Source organism: Varroa jacobsoni, unplaced genomic scaffold (assembly GCF_002532875.2).
Source record: "Varroa jacobsoni isolate VJ856 unplaced genomic scaffold, vjacob_1.0 scaffold_404, whole genome shotgun sequence".
Classification (NCBI taxonomy): Eukaryota; Metazoa; Arthropoda; class Arachnida; order Mesostigmata; family Varroidae; genus Varroa; species Varroa jacobsoni.
This window is the reverse complement of record NW_019213306.1, coordinates 72,990-89,250: the sequence shown is the minus strand read 5'-3', so window position 1 is coordinate 89,250 and position 16,261 is coordinate 72,990. Positions and strand designations below refer to the sequence as shown.

Here is a 16,261-nt window from a genome sequence, read left to right as displayed (position 1 = left end):
AGCGAGCGCAACGCCGCCGCCGCCGCCGCCGCCGCTGCTGCTACTAAAGAAACATCGCCACCATCACGACGACAACGACCACGAGCACTACCATTATCAGCAACGACTACGACGGCTACAACAACAACTGTGAGCACCAGCAGCAGTCGGAGCACACTAACAACATCAGCCAGCTAAAGAGGCAAGCGAGCGGCTGGTTGCCAGTTGGTCAGCCAGTCGCCACTTAGAAGGCAGCAGCAGCAGCAGCAGCAGCAGCAGCAGCAGCAGCAGCAGCAGCAGCAGCAGTAGCAGCAGCAGCAGCAGCAGGAGGCAAACGAGATACGAAGAGTTACCATTGTCTATTTGTCTGCGTATCGGTCGCCCTATGACTCTGCTGTAGCAAACGTAGTAGTGAGTGTCTGCTTAACGGCAGTGCCGGACGTAAAACTCGAAACATTTATTTAGCAGTGAGTGTCTGTGTCTGATTGCATCCAGTGGCAGTGGCGGTATCAGTACTGGCATCGGTTGCAAATGTTTTTCTTGTGGCTGCCGCCATTGGCCCTAGCAACTGCAGTAGAGGCGATCATAGGCTAGCCGCCTGCCCCTTTCGTGGTCCATCCACTCCCCCTGCCTCGACCCCTCCCCTTTCCCCCTAGATTTAGGCTGGACTGCTCTCACTCGGTAGACTAGGGGCCAACCCACGGACCACCGCCTGCCTGTCCGACCCCCACCTGTCAGCCCGTCGCAGCCCCCGGCGCAGCCGGGCCTGCTACCACTGCTGCCTGTCTGCCCGCGCGCCCCAGCCCAGTGACCTACTTTGAGGGCTGACTGGCAGGCTCGGTCGCTCAGCGTGGCTGCTGACCGGGGCCGTCTTCGAGACTGCGCCATCGTCCGCCGAAACCACCGCTGTATATCTTTCTTTCTCTTTTCCGGTCCGTCTGTGCCGTACTGTGTCGTTGAGTCGATCGTCCGTGCTGCTGTGCTGTGTTTTGTTTTGCTGCATGTGGTACGGTGCGTGCCATTGCCGTCGCGGCCCTTTTCAACGCTTGCCCCGTGGGCTGTTGTGTTGTACCCGCCGTTGTCGCGGCCTCGCCAGTCGTAATAGCAACAACAACAGGAATAGCGCCAACATTTCGTCGACAACAACAATAGCAACAACGGCGACGTCAACAACAGCTACCATTATGAGCAGAGGTAGCAACAAAAGCAGTGACACTGCTTACTAGTGATAGCGTTACGGCGAGCAATAGTCACAACAACAACGACAGAATCATCCGGCAACAAGCTATCGCGGCCGCCTTCTGGCGCGGTGCTCGACACAGCGCAGCTACAACGACAACCAACAACCAGCGATAGAAGCAGCTTCGAAGGACGAAGCGGCTCCAAAGGCAGCAGCAGTAACGCTAGCAGTACTGCTACCACTGCGATAGTTGTTGAATAGCGGCAGCAGGAGCCAGAAAACGATAGCAGACTGTCCAACCAGGCGTCCATGTAGCGCTCTCTCTCGAGGGATCCGTCCGACAAATGTCCGTCGATTCCTCGACGAGGAGTCGAGACTGCGGGTCTGGAAGATTCTGACGGCAGTGACGACGGCGCCAACAGCTGCGGCGATCATCCTTCACGCCGGCGATTTCTGTGAACACTACTATAACTGCAGCGGGTTCCAACAGTTATACTACAGTAGCGCGACGATAACGCGAAACTGTGCGAAGTGACTGTGCGACGGCTATCTTGAGTGTGTTAAGTGGTAATCCAGTCCTCACGGCTCGCATATACTTGTGTTGTCAGATGTGTAGTGCTTTGTGGTAAAAGTCGTGCAAATTTAATTCATCGACAGAAGTTTGCACTGCTACGTATATTAGTTCGCTCGTCTAACGTGAAAGCTCTGTGCGCGTGCAAGTAGTGAGTGAACCCGACTGGAGTGCGGACTATGCTGGCTGTGGCCGGGGGCGAGCAGGCCAACTCGCCCGATTCCCTTATGCCCCCCCCCCACACCAATAATAGCAGTACTAATCAAAATAATAGCCTCGGAAGACAGGACCAACAAAAGTCAACAACGAATACTACTAGCACCACGACTGCTCCGACGACAACGACGACGCTCACGTTAAAAAACGGCGCCAGTTGTGATTCTGAGAAGACCAACTCGAGCACCGCGTCAGCCTCGCAAGGTAAGCGCACTGCCGGACTAACTAATCAACCCGCTGACAATCGCGCAGTCGCGCACCTCCATCACACGAGCGATATGGCTTTCATCTTTAACACATTACATCGCATGAACATCTTCTCCAATCAGTCTACTAGAGGTTGAAACCTTTTTGTTAGGAGCGATGTGGCTTCGATTACCAATGGTAGTGACCTGCTTGGCTAACCCATGTTCTGCATATACCTGTCGGATTACAAACTACAGAGGGTCCTCTGCGCACACTTTCAGCCCCGCTTATGACGAAGAGTCCGACAGTAGGTGTAATTCCAAGCGTATCGTAAGCACTATAGCCTTTTCTCCCCACGAGAGCAGCTGATAAAACGCGTTGCCCACCGCAGCAAACGCTAAACTGACCCCACTGCTTTAGGGGTTGGCAGCGGCACAGTTTAAGGAGATGCCCCATTATGGCAATACAGGAACGCGCGGGGGTGTGTTAATCTGAGCAGCGGGTTCGCATTTATGAGTGGCGACCATTTCGGATATCCGCCACGGTCGATGCAAAATCAAATTGACCAAAAGTAGTAGGGCCTACAAATTAGCCAATATTAAGCAAGTTTCCTCCGTTCGCCTGCTGACAGGGCTTGCACTTATGCCTGAGCACAGGATTAGCCTTGGTACTCAGTATAGTTGAGATAAGGATAAAACCATTTCGACAGGATTACTTGTTGCGCCAGCTAGAGCCATACAATTCAGGACGATTTCAAAAATCTACTGATAAATAAACTGGAGTATGGATAATATTCGTGTGGACACATCGAAACTAAGTAACGAGCCAATTCCAATCAGTGCTTCGGTTACTATAACTTATGTCCGGTTTGGCTGAAAATAATCAAAATTGTCCTAATTAGTACTGATTAGGATTAAAAAAGAAAACAAGTGGAACCGCTGCCTACAGGAGACTAGACTAGATCCTAATAATTCATCTCGGCCATTTGTATGATTGCTCGATTGAAATAACTTTTCAATATTTTTTTTGCATTTCTCTCCGCCATGGATTATTTAGCAGTGTTACCATCACTGAACCACAACATGAGTTTACTTCGGATCGTCATACCGAGTTCATGTGCTGCTTGTCACCCTGGTCTCGATTTATTGGCAATAGAAGATGACACGACCCAACAGAACAGCAAACCATTAATTGCGATATGGCTCAACAATACATAATAGTAGTAGTAGTAGAAACAACAGCAGCAGCAACAGCAGCGGCAACAACAGCAGCAGCAGCAACAACAGCAGCAGCAGCAGCAGCAGCAGCAGCGGCAGCAGGAACTGCTCTAATCATCAGCTTATTTATTCAAAGTAAGCTAAGCAAATGCATTATGTTCCATTTACAGAAGATGCGTTTCAAGCCTGTAAGTTAAAACTTCAATGAGTATTGCCTCACACATATATGCTATGTTTCTGAAAAAAAGAGCCCCACATTTGGACATCAGAGCCACTGGCGAGCCACGCGTTAACGATTACGCAAGCACGCTTTAAATGACGATGAAATAGAATTAGCAATGCGGAAGTTGTCTGAAACAAAGTAGTACAGATTACCTGGCACATATTAAGGTACAACAAAGAGAGATAAATGCGTGGGCTAGATATTGGCTAATTCTGGTAGTTTTACCTGGAATCGAGAAGCACTGTACGTCTTCCAAGTTTATTAAATATCAATTATTGTTAAAGATACAGATTTTGTGCGCTCATTTTTTTGGCTAGTTTTAATCTTACAATGAGTGTGCTGTTATTACTACGATCAGTATTGATACGGCCTTATGATTTGGAATACATCACAGCGTGAGGTAATAGGCTAGTCCGTGGTGTACTGACCGCCCGCCCGCTAACCTACTTTTCCTTACTGGTCGATAATCAACATCACCATTAGCAACATCATCCTGTTGCGTTACCACCATAACCACTGCTACAGCCACAGCGCTGGCCGCACTAAAAATGGCAATGTTGACGCGACCTAAGTTCGTTCTGCCAGCCGTCATCGAGTTCACTGCAATAATACTGGCGGATCCAGGGACTGACGGCCGGATAAACGGAACGAGGACTACAGGACAGTGTTATCGAGAGAGAACAAAGAATGATACGTGCACTAGGTCGCCACACAATACAGTACATAGTACCTATACGCGTTTATTTCATATCTTGCTAACTTTTTGCAGCTCTTATAATTTTACGAGGGTCTGTCATGTGCTCGATGCGCTGACACTCATGTTCTGATTAGTACAAGACAATTGTTGATCAGAGATTTCTGCATGTGTAAAATGAGCAATTCCAGCTTTGCTTTGTTTCGGCCTTCTCGCATTATTTTATCATTTTCAGTGTTGAAGTGGTAAATATACGCCACTAGGGACAGCAGCGGCAGGCATGTTAACTTCTTCACGATTTCTGCTGCCGACAGCGTCGTTTTCGTTGACGCCGATGACAGGAGCGGTTAGAGTAACAGCAGCAGTTGCTGTTGTCATTGGCAGCGTGGTCCTTGATTCGCTCATCTTACGAGAAATTATGGGCCATCTGTCGGAGCCATTTAACCATCTCTGACTTTGCTGTTGCCGTCGCCGATGGCAGCGACCGCTGTCAGGCTCTTTTGCCCCAACTTTGGCGACGACTTCAGGAGGCCCCATAACTGATTCGTCCGTTTGTTTCCCTGTCGAGCGCTCGACTCGATCCACTTCACTCGTTTAACCCGTTCACCGCTGCCGGCACAGCCCGACTGCAGATTCTACAAATCGGCTTTTATACCAACAACAGAGTCAGCCAAAGCGGTTGTCGTGCGCCGGATGGGAGGACGTCATATACAGTAGATAGATTAGGTAGGTAGGTAGGTAGGTAAATTGGTCAGCCTGTCAGTTGTTCGGTTCCGGAGTCGCTGGCTATTCTCCCGTCGCTAGCGTCGATCACGGCGGTAAAGAGGCGAAGCCCTCGATAAACCACGTAGGAAAAGTGTACTCTAGCGGGAGATCCCGATCGGGAGCGATGGAACCAGACGGGTTCGTCGCCTGACCCGTCAAGAGGACCAAGTGGCGCCGCCTATGAGGTGATATAGCGGCCAGTTCAGCGGGAACCTACGAAACGGTCCGATCATTGGCAAGACGCGCTGCTTCTCTCGGTGCCACAGACAGACAGACGGGCAATCACAACTAGTAGCAGTTAGTTGGAAGGCAACCGTGGCACCTTTTGTACGGGCTTAGTCACGAGTTGTAATCCATATCAGAATAATATATACTCCACTTTCATGCCTATATATATATATAAGTATTTAAGCAAACCACCAGCAGGGCTGCGCGAACAAGCCAGTCAATAGCCCTGGCTTGCCACAGGGCTGTCTGAGGAAACAACCACCTGTCTACTAACAATAGACACCATTGCCCAAATTAGCGCCGCTAGTTAAGATCGGGTTGATAAAAGGCGCTGTACCTATGCAAATGATGAGCACTTTCACTAAGGAAGCGTTTGATTCTCTAGGTAAAAGTTTTCTACTTTGAACACCTTGCTGTCAATGGCGAACACTAGAAGGTTTCAGATTCTTTCATCCACCTGGTTCCGACTCTCCGTTGAACATGCCGTTATCGACATGAGGTCACCGGTAGCGTAGAGGCTATAACTCTGTGCCTTACCAGCATTACCACCCCCATAGGCGGACCCTCCCCAGTTGTCTCTATCCGCGTATAAGATGGCCGGGCCGCAACAGGCGTATTATGAAAAATCAGTCGTTCTCTATTAGCTAATAGTCACCTCTTCACCCAGACTACTGTTGCTTTTGCTGCTAGCCCATGTTGGCTGACGGCCAGCCAAACGCTTGCCCCCTGCTGCTATTGAACTACACAGCAGCGGCTACATCATCATCATCGCCACACACGTCTTAGCAACAAGCGACGCTGGTTCACTCACAGATGCTGCGAATAGACGACAACGCGACAGTAGAGCGGTACAGCTCGTTCGCTTTCGTTCTTTCCTACTGCTGGCGGTGATGATGTTTGGTACCAACTGGTGGTGATGGTAGCTTTCAGTAATGGCAGCATCCTGTGGCTGGTGATGTTGTTGGTCCACTCCTATGCTGTCTGCTCGCGTTGCTGCCGATAGTAGGGTAGTAGATGCGGCGGAGTTTTCTGTGCTCACGCCGACTCTGCCACAGCCACTTTTTGCCCCGTTTGCTGCGCCAGCGGCCAAATGCCGGTTAACTAGTAGCAACAGCGGCGGCAGGTCTCGCCGCAGTGATGCGAGCATCACTACAACTATCGAGGAACAGCCGCGTGCTCTGGGCGCCTGCATTCGCTTGCCTACGATCAATGCTAGCAGCCTTTTATCTGAGCATCTCGCCCTACTGTTGACTGACTTTTCACAAGGCTGGTGTGGCTATCCTTAGCTGGAAAGATCTCTCGCAGTACCGAGAATACGCCTTACCCCTTAGAGTTTTTGAACAATATCAAGCAAATGAACTGGATTCTCAATTGAGATCGGCACGTTTTTCCTATAATGCTTCCCTCGCGATGGCTTCTTTCAGTTTAATCTGTAGGGCGGCTTATTTAGGCATTCACACATTTGTGAGCCACATTGTGCAGGGTCCCGCGTGTGTCATTCGATGCTCACATACTCGGCGGTGAGGTGAACGATGATCGGCACTGGTTTAAATCTGCAGCGAATTAAATAGCACTAAATATATGACAATAATAATAATAATTTATTCCATCTAGCCCGATTTCCTACAAGGTAGAACAGTAATAATAATTCAAATACTTTATTTGGATTATCCATGTATTTTGCTGTACCATTAACACGTTTCTACTAGTGGCTAGAGGCCTTGTTCGGTACGTGAGTCGTGTGCGGTTATTCTTTTCGTTTGTCGCTCTAGTTCTCAATACCGCCAGTATACTGGCTTTGTTTGACTAAACTCCTCTCGTAGCGTCTTCCAGCTTTTATTGCCCGGTCCTCGTACTTTTTCTGCAACTTATACCCCGTTTTGTGTATGTTGCCATTGATAAGTTGTTACTCGAACAGCCATAGGCAGGTTGTCTTGCGTTAGTTGTTGTTGTGTCGGTTAATGATGTGGACGATGATGATTGCTATGTCTGTCTATCGGTCTGTATGCTTGTTTCAAAACGTCACAACTCCTTTCTTCACCTTTGTGGGCACTGTGGTTGCGAGCGAAGAAAGGAAGGATCGAGTGAATCAGAAACTGTGGAGGGAGACGACGGCAACTGTGTTGCTATCGGCTCTTTCGACCTGTCGACGTCTCTGGTCTATCGAAAACCCAGACCACAACGATGACTATTTTCTATGGTTGCCTGCCTGTATAGGGCAACCGTTGCGACTTGCCCCAAAGTAGTAGTACTATGTAACTGCGCTAGCCGCACTATGCCAACAAACCGTCATTGCACTCACGGCGGGAGCAGCAGCAGCATCAGCATTATCGTCTGACGGCAACACTTGCAGCAGAAGCATACAGCCCACGGCCCGCACGGCACCCACAGCAGGGGCTGTAAAACGGCATAGGGGGGAACAGCTTTAACTCACTCACCCTCCGGCGGCTAGTGCGTGCGCTCTTTCACTGACAGCCGAACACATTGACAAAGCTACAGCAGAGTTCCAAAAAGGGCCAGTCGCGTATATATACATACATTTATGTGCACGTAGATTCATAGAAATATGCAAACACTCCCCTTTGCTCAGACTATCCAGGTAGGCACAAAGCGCGTCCCACCCAACCCGAAACAATAAGAACGGTTAGTTCATAGTTAAAGAAGCCAACGACGGCACCACTTAGTGGATAATCTAAGAATATACGCATATTGCTGACCTGCACGTGGAAAAAAATTCAGGGCGTTGCTAATAGTTTGTTCTACAAAATGTGTGATGTATATCATGCTATTTCAAACAACAGTTGCCCGAAAACAGGGTCGCTTAGTCGTAGTGTATCGGAGCTGGACATTTGATTTGAGCCTGGATAACAGCTACGAATGGAATACGAAACTTTGCCCCGCCTAATACATTTTACCTCGAATTGGCCAATTCTTTATTGTCACAGATGCGTTATACGAATTTTAGCAAGAAAAATATTACATTTTTATGAGGCACATAATGCCAAGGAAAGCCTCCTCGTTAATATTGATTACTGCAAATGCAGAAGTTTCTTACCGAAAGGCAGTTACAAGGGCAAACACGGCAGGTGAAATGAATAGTGTAGGTATTGTTAAGCCTGTGTGACGGAATCCGCCAGCAACAACGCCATCTGGTGTATTGATCATTAACTGATTATCACCTACCCATGGAGCACTTCGACGCAACTAATGCAAAAATATATGAATTGTATATTTAGGTTGACATAAAAGCTTATTCCTGGTTTTCACGACGGTCAGTATGCTTACAGAAACGCAAGAAAAAAATTACATTAGTGTGTTCTTTTATTTATTGCTCCAAAATAACTGGGATGTTATCTACCTATCGAAAAGCATGCGATTCCATAGAAAAAAAGAGAGTCGCACGTTTAAGTATGTGGAGGTTTCTAAATTAAATTATCGTTCCATATTTATTTAGTAAGTCAATGAACTTCCGATGCAAAAAACGTTCCGGTTTCTTTAAAACACAATATTAACAACATCTAATCATGTCGTAATACAGTTAAATTTTTCTTATAACCGTACGAATATTTTTTGTGCGTACACCTGGATCCAGTACGGGCTTTGCTTTTTTACAAATAATGTGTGACAAATGATGTAGTATGTGTCGTTATATATATATATATATATATATATATATATAATCTTTTTTGTTTACAGTAATGTATGCTTTGCATCATTATTTATTCGTTCACTATATCAGATGTGGCCCTAATGGCTACGTACTGGATAGCTTCATTTAAAAAGCCGTTTTGTTGCATAATTTTTGTCAGAGGTAGAATAAACGCTGCTACCCAAGTAGCACTAACGTTCAGCTCGACTAGGACCTGCGTGACTGGGTCGGTAAGTATAGAAAGAGTCGTGCGCGGTTTTGAGGTGGATCAAAATCAATTAGCTGATCCCAGAAGCGCGAAGAGGAAGCAAGCTCATTACAAAGAAGTTATTGAATTTTAATTATTTGTTGTTTTATAATAATTACCGGGCACTGTGGCAGCGGTAGAAAAGGATAATAGCCATTAAAGGTAGCTCACTCTAATATAAAACATATGCGACTGAGGCCGCCTTTTTCGGACAGGTAGAGAATATCGTAGCCGAGTTCTGTATCCAATAATACAGCGTGAGCTCCATAATTTAGAAGTGCGTAGAGATTACTATTATTTTCATTATAATAATAGAATAATAGAATTAGTGTACATAATAATAGAATTAGTGTACTACTATAACAGTCCACAATGCATATTTCTTAAGATTAAAAAATATTTTTGATGTCATAACTATCCTATTTGATTTGTTTCATGATTTTTTTTTAAGATAATTTCTAATCTAAAATACTAAGCAATTAGACTACGGCGGGCGAAAATCTGCTCAGGGGGTCTATTTATGAAAAAGCACCCATATACATTATTAACTAACTGGAGTAATGCTCACCATTTAGTAAAAGGGGGTATCTCTATCACCCAAATTATACAAAAGTATCTTACGTGAAAAAAAGAATCATTCTATTTTAGACATTCGAAGCGGTGTACAAAAACCAATTTATTGCAAATCACTCTAGTAAATACAAAAAATTGAGCACTGCACACTAAATTATTAATTTTCTTGTAAGCTACTAACTACCTCCTTACTCTTTAAATATTAGTGAGATAACTCGCCAGCGAATAAACTTATTTATTTACTGTTTTGGACTCGGCATTCCAGCATTCAATAGAGCAACTAACGGCGGCCTTGATTCAAGAAACAGAAACGAGGCCTGTAATCCTGAAGGTGCTGTAATGATGTTTCTGAGCTTATATATCAATGAAATACCTAGCTGCTTGATTTTATTGCGACAAAAACTGAATACCATCTTAGCGTAAGACGTTACCGATATTGTTATCTGTAGCGATAACGATAAAAAATCAAATTAGAACAGTGAAAAGAACTTCTGTTTGTAACGCCCGCATCCGTTATTGTGTCAAATTCCCATTTGAGAAGAAAAGCCGTGTGCCGAATTTGTTACACCTTTATTAACTTGTAAGTTCAAACATTATAATAATATATCATTGTACAAGGTGGTTACCAATTTGCAAATGGTAAGCGGCGACAACCAGTAAACAAGCAAGGCTCCACTAGAGACCCTTGTTGGTCCTCCGGTCGTAGAGACCCCTGTCGACCCCTTTTAGTACCACCCTCTTGAACACATTCCCTGCCCCCCCCCCCCCCCGCCCGGCGGGCGCATCCAGGCGTCAGTCGTCTCGTCCCGGGCCATTGGATCTAGGTCGGAGAACACTGCACCCTCCCGAATGACCAATTCAGTCTCCACGACAAGGCCCCTTTGATGGCCTAGTTTGCTACTTCACCACCCCACAACAGACCACCCGCATTCTCCTTGCCATGTCCGTTCTCTCTGGCGACGACGACTCTCTCCACAGAATAGAGGCTGGGTAGGTTCCTTGAAAGACCGCGGGTTTAAAGAGTGGGAGTGCCTGCCTTTGTTATACTAGAGGAAAGGATGCTGAGAGCCGCCGATGTGGGCGTCCGCGTGAAATTTCCGATAAGAAAGGCTCACTCATTCTGTCATTGTTTCCCCTCGTTTCCCTCCTCCTCTTGCACGTCACACCTCTCTCCCTTCAACTGCCCTATTCCCTTCGAATGATTCGTCTATCTTTTATTCCTGAATAGTTGTACTACCGGTACTAGGCCTGTGGTTGGATATCGTAGTCTTCCAGCTGAAGAACTACGCATAGGAGCGTGTCTCAGCCGGCAGTTGGTAATATGGAAAGGGCACCGCGTGCTAAAAATAGAGAGCTCATTGTATACACAGAAGGAACAATAGTTAAGATGCTTGGGCGTAATACAAAAAAGAAGGAAGCTCGTGGAACTGTGAAACCTCTATTGAAGCCTGGCCCGCAGCTTCGAATCGTTTCTCTTAGGAGCAGGGTTGCGCGGGCCAGGAATAAGAAACAACACCTAACCTAGTGGCATTAGTTATCATAAACTTATATAAAAAGTATCGCTAAACAATTTAACAGCGAGTTCCTCTAATTGGAATAGATAACATACACAATTTCTAGTAGTGACAGAGACTGACACTCTTTGCTAGCGGTTTTGGCTCTTTATTTACTCGGATACGTCACATGGCCGACGCATAGCGTAGTTATCTAGTATTCTCAACTAGTCCGAAGCATAGCTGTCAAATATGATAGGTCGACGGAGGTTGTCTGCTATGGAGAGAGCCATCTGTTTCGTGTATTGTACAGCAGCCATAGTCGAGAGCCTCTTTGAACCGATTCGGACTTCATTGTGAGCCTCTGGTTTGCTGAGTTCGACTGGTGACTGGCCAAGCAGGCACAGGGTTTCTTTCAGAAAAGCCTCCGACTAGTAGAGTAGGACCTCGAGGCCCTGTAACCAGGTTGGTTCTAAGTGAAACCACTAGGAACCGATGCTGTCTGTGAACTGTGGGTCTGAGAGTGCGTCCCGTCGAAGGCCGTATGTACAATAGAGGTGAAAGAGTGTGGGATCGTGAAGGCCTAATTTCGGACTAGAAATTCATCCACGATTCTTTAATAATACCCTTCATTCTACAGCTGCCGCGGGGGAGTATAAAGCCGAAAATTTAAAACAACTATCATTTTCAAATCAAATATTAAAAGACAGAGTAACGGTGACGTACACAACTACTACACAAATCCTGAATTAAGCGTTACATAAAAATGTAAATATAAGAGGTTGGATTACCTACTGCTCATTATTTAAGATAAGCTCGGCAGATCTCAAAACAAAATATTCCTTCGAGGTTTACGTCGAGTGCTGTATCGGAGAGTCCTAAGGGAAGCGTTCTTTACATAGTCTAAAGTGTTTGTGCTCAAAGAGACATAAAAACCTCACAACGTTTAGTGGAACTGTTTGAACACATTCCATTGCGCTTGTCGTCTTTCATTTAGCATATTGATTCGAATATCCCTCTTGGAAATAGTTTTTATTAGACCTTGCAGCTTTTCCAGTTTGCACAAACCGAAAACAGCGATATCGATTGTTTGACCACTCAGCAAGACGCACAACTATGGTAACATGACGAGTGGAGTCTGTAAGTTAAAGGTTCAGTTAATTTTACTATACTATACTGATGAAATAATGTCTATACAATAACACAATTTTTGAATGAGTGTGCTTGGGCTTTTATTGGTAGCGCTTGGCAGCAATGTTTTAATTTCATGTTCGTTCAAGTGGGTTCACGAATGCAAATGGTGGTAGTCCTTTGCCTTTCCGGCACACCGTATTTGTATAGTATTCTAAAACCCATTATGTTTACCGACATTTATGTTTTTGACTAGCGGATTGCCGGAACATAAGATTGTTATGAGGTGGATCACTAAAGGACCTTCGGCTGTCTAAAGTAATGCCAAATGGTCGTGCCAAACGCAAAGCTCGAAGCACTAAGATCTTCGAGTAGACTTACTTAGCTATGTTGGCTTTACCTATTCATATGATAACTAAACTGTTCTCGCTTTTATCAAGGTCGCAAGTAAGACAGTATAATCAGCGAGACCTTAATTCGGTCAGATTCAGCAGAGGGTGTGTTCAAGAACTCTCAGTGTTTTGGTGCCCTAAAGGCTAAAAGGTCGGTGCTGAATGGTGGGTGCCGATGATGATGGCCGTAGATGCAATGGACCTGTGCCTGGTCGCGGGAACTCTTTTGGAATCGGCGGAGGAGCAGTGGAGAAATTCTGGTCAAAGAGAAAAACAGGCGTCTAAAAGGGCTAACGTGAAAAGAAGTTAGCATATTCACATGTAGGTTGGCCTCGAGCAGAAGAAGGAACCAATAGGCTCTGAAGCTTCTCAGTTTCTATGCTGTTGAAAAAAAATTCGAAAATCCCGCCAAAAATTTACCATTTAGAAAACCAGTGCGACGACGAGCGATTGAAATTAACAGACGAACTTGATGTTACATTGTACTACATTTGATGTTGGTGAATATACTGGTTCGAACAGCCATTGGCTATATATAGGCGTTTGAAGATGAGCGACATGAAATGGCGCGCAAATTCGAAATCTGCTTAGCTTTGAATGCGCCAATGCCTACCATTAAAATCTACTACTTTCAATCGTCCCAACCTCCCGCCTATGCCATAGATGCCGCGACAGAAGAGCCGTGCTTAGTTCCCGTCTGGCAGTGCACAGTCGGCTAGTGGGTTACCGAAGGTTTAGCTCCTTCTTTGAATAGAACTGCTTTTTCTTTTTCTAGTTCACCCGACGGACTGACTTGTGTCTTCTGCTATTGACGTGGAGCTGCTTGAATCGAGACCTGAGGCCATTCAGCTGTTGAGAACTGGGTCAGAGGGAAACAGAATAACGAGGAAGAACGATGGAGCTCTCACAAGTTCGCGCAGCCTAGCCCTCACCACTTGCTGCCAACATGGCTGAGTTAGTTTTTTGAGTTGAGTAGCTGAAACTGATAGCAGCAACGGTCTCGGAGAAGGTAGCGGCGAAGGAAGCAACAACCTTGGAGGTGACCAGGACACGAGATCCCAGTTTGCGCGAGGATTAAAAATAGAAGAAAATCAATAGCAGGTAACCGCAAACAGGCGGCGCCTGCCTGCCTGCCTGCAGCATTACCAGTTCGAGTCACTTTCCTACTTTTTAACGAGAAAGAGCTCCGCATTTGACTCTCAATATATGCTGATATCTATGATTATTTATATTATGATGAGCGAACATCGATGTTGCTATCTATATCTACCTTTGCTAGCCACTATAGCTTTTTGCTTATAAAAATTATATTTACTGGTAATGTTGCAGTTATTGTATAGAGAGGTACCGGTATCTGATCGCTATATTAAATTCTTAATCATATCAAATTGAGAAAAACTTTTACATGACAATAATAATAATAATAACAACACCTTTTCTAATAAGAGGATTATTAATTAATTGTAGTTGAATAAAAAATTATACAGAAAACTATCAATTATCGAAATTTGGCGCTTAAGCCAAGCAAAACTAACATTCAATAGAAGTGTCTTCTTTATCTCGTTTAATCTGTCCAAAGGTGCATTATTATTGAATTGTCCCAGCTATTTGCACTGAGAATTTGATAGAGGAAAATTCCGGACACATACGTGTGTACATTTAGCTTTCTCTAGATATATCGAAGAACTTTATCACATTATTAAGTTTTTGCAGCGTAGAAACCGGTTAGAGACCATGCGTTATAGCAGCCCTGGACGCCAAACAAGAAGCATTTCGGTTTTAGGGTGCATAGCTGGCTGTCAGTACAGATCATGGGCACAGATACCTAAGACTTCTATTATAGAAATCGCTGAAGAAACATGTCTTCCATTTTAAACGTTTAGTCATCTCATTGTCGAGTAAAAACTGTAAGAAAAGACAGACCGACAGACTTCTGTTGATGTATCAAAGCAGCCATAGGCATTTGTTATCTCGAAGTTGCGACTGTAGCTGCAGGTGTTTAGTACTGCTTCTGTCAGCGGGCTACACACCTGCGTTTCTGTCACCGCTTGACGAGTCTTGTACGAAAATTTTTGCGAGGAGAAATTATCATTGTTTTTTTTTTATTAGCCATTTTACCATATTCTATGTGACGACATTTTATTAAAAAGCCCCTTGGCAAATTGGGCTACTACTGCCTTAATTCGACGGTGGCTGCCTTGTGATATCTCCTACAAGTTTTATTAAATGAATAATCGTACAAAAAAATAATAGTCGATATTTTATTTACAAACTCTTGCCTAACACGGCAAAGTACCAAAGTTGTACATCATCATGCAGATGGATAGTGCCTAAACAAAAGTTACAAAATTTATTTATTTATATATGCTTTGTATGATGATAAAAAAAAATATGAATACATTACGATTGAGGACAACAATCATTTAGATTCTATGAAATATTTATGAGATTCTTAGAATATATGAAATAGGCAGTCGTTGCTCCTGAATTGTCCTGCATACAGTTCTTGTTTGGCTTTAGTACTACTTCTACAAACTTGGTAGGTACACCAGAGCCATATAGAGAAACTGTTAGGCCTTTTGTTAGGTTTTTCTATTAGACCGTTGCCTTTAATTGGCTTGAAGTTAATTCAGTTTGTATTTACTTCAAATACTTCCACTATAGTTAGATAGATTTTTTTTTGACCACTTTAGGCAAAGACTTACGGCGCTGGGAACCAGCCGTCTGATGAAATAAATACCTAACAGCGCAGCCAGGCATAAGACTCGAAACATAGAGCCGACGACTTGTTACGAAAACTTCAATTGTAGTAACTATACTAACCATACCGATGCTTCCACTGTTTTTTTTGAAGAAACGAATTAAGCTACTAACTATATGTTTTTCATTACTCTTTTCTGGAGAGAGGTCTGTTTCACTTGCTCTGCATAAGAAGCTATTTCGTGTAGTTAAGGCGGTTCAACAATGAGATATTAATTATACGTCAAACTGTAGAACTGTAATTGCATCTCCTCTAAATTATTTTCTCATTGTGCATCTAAGTCATTGATGTAGAATCACGAAACAGTGAGAAATGTTACTGGCTACCATGCCAACCAACAGCCTAAGTTTTACGATTTAATGTGGAAACATGGCAAATAGCAGAAGAATGATCGTGTAAGTAAATTTTAAATACTGTCGATAAGGGGTTCATTTAAGCAAAAAGCAAAGCTTACCCATGATTTGGCCTTCTTAGCACAAGCCTCAGAAGTTTTCATGTTGAGGTGGTTTTAGATGTAAAAAATAATGACGATGATCCACAATGGCGTTGGAACCTGACTTGTGACGTGGGCCAAGGCCACTGGGAGTGCTATGGAAATTCTCACAAGGCGAAATAGAGACAGGAAGATAACCGAACGACATCCGGACCAGCAGGAACAAACGGAACAAGTGGACGAGCTCACCTGTGTGGGGGGCATCTATGTGTGTTGTCATAAAAGAGGCATATACAGAAATGAGTATTGGGGCGGTATTGGAG

General features: G+C 44.7%; 1 protein-coding gene across 3 annotated transcripts in view; it reads left to right on the top strand.

Annotated features, from left to right (window-relative positions):
• Window positions 1-3: 3 nt before the first annotated feature.
• LOC111260127 (ftz transcription factor 1) overlaps window positions 4-16,261 on the top strand; it is an 89,241-nt gene continuing 72,983 nt past the window's right edge. For 2 of the 3 annotated variants that reach the window (XM_022832633.2, XM_022832632.2), the window contains exon 1: window positions 4-2,150. In XM_022832633.2, coding sequence (XP_022688368.1) covers window positions 1,910-2,150 — 241 coding nt within the window. In that variant the 5' untranslated portion in view covers window positions 4-1,909. The remainder of the gene's footprint in view (window positions 2,151-16,261) is intronic. The other variant, XM_022832631.2, reaches the window with a different exon arrangement.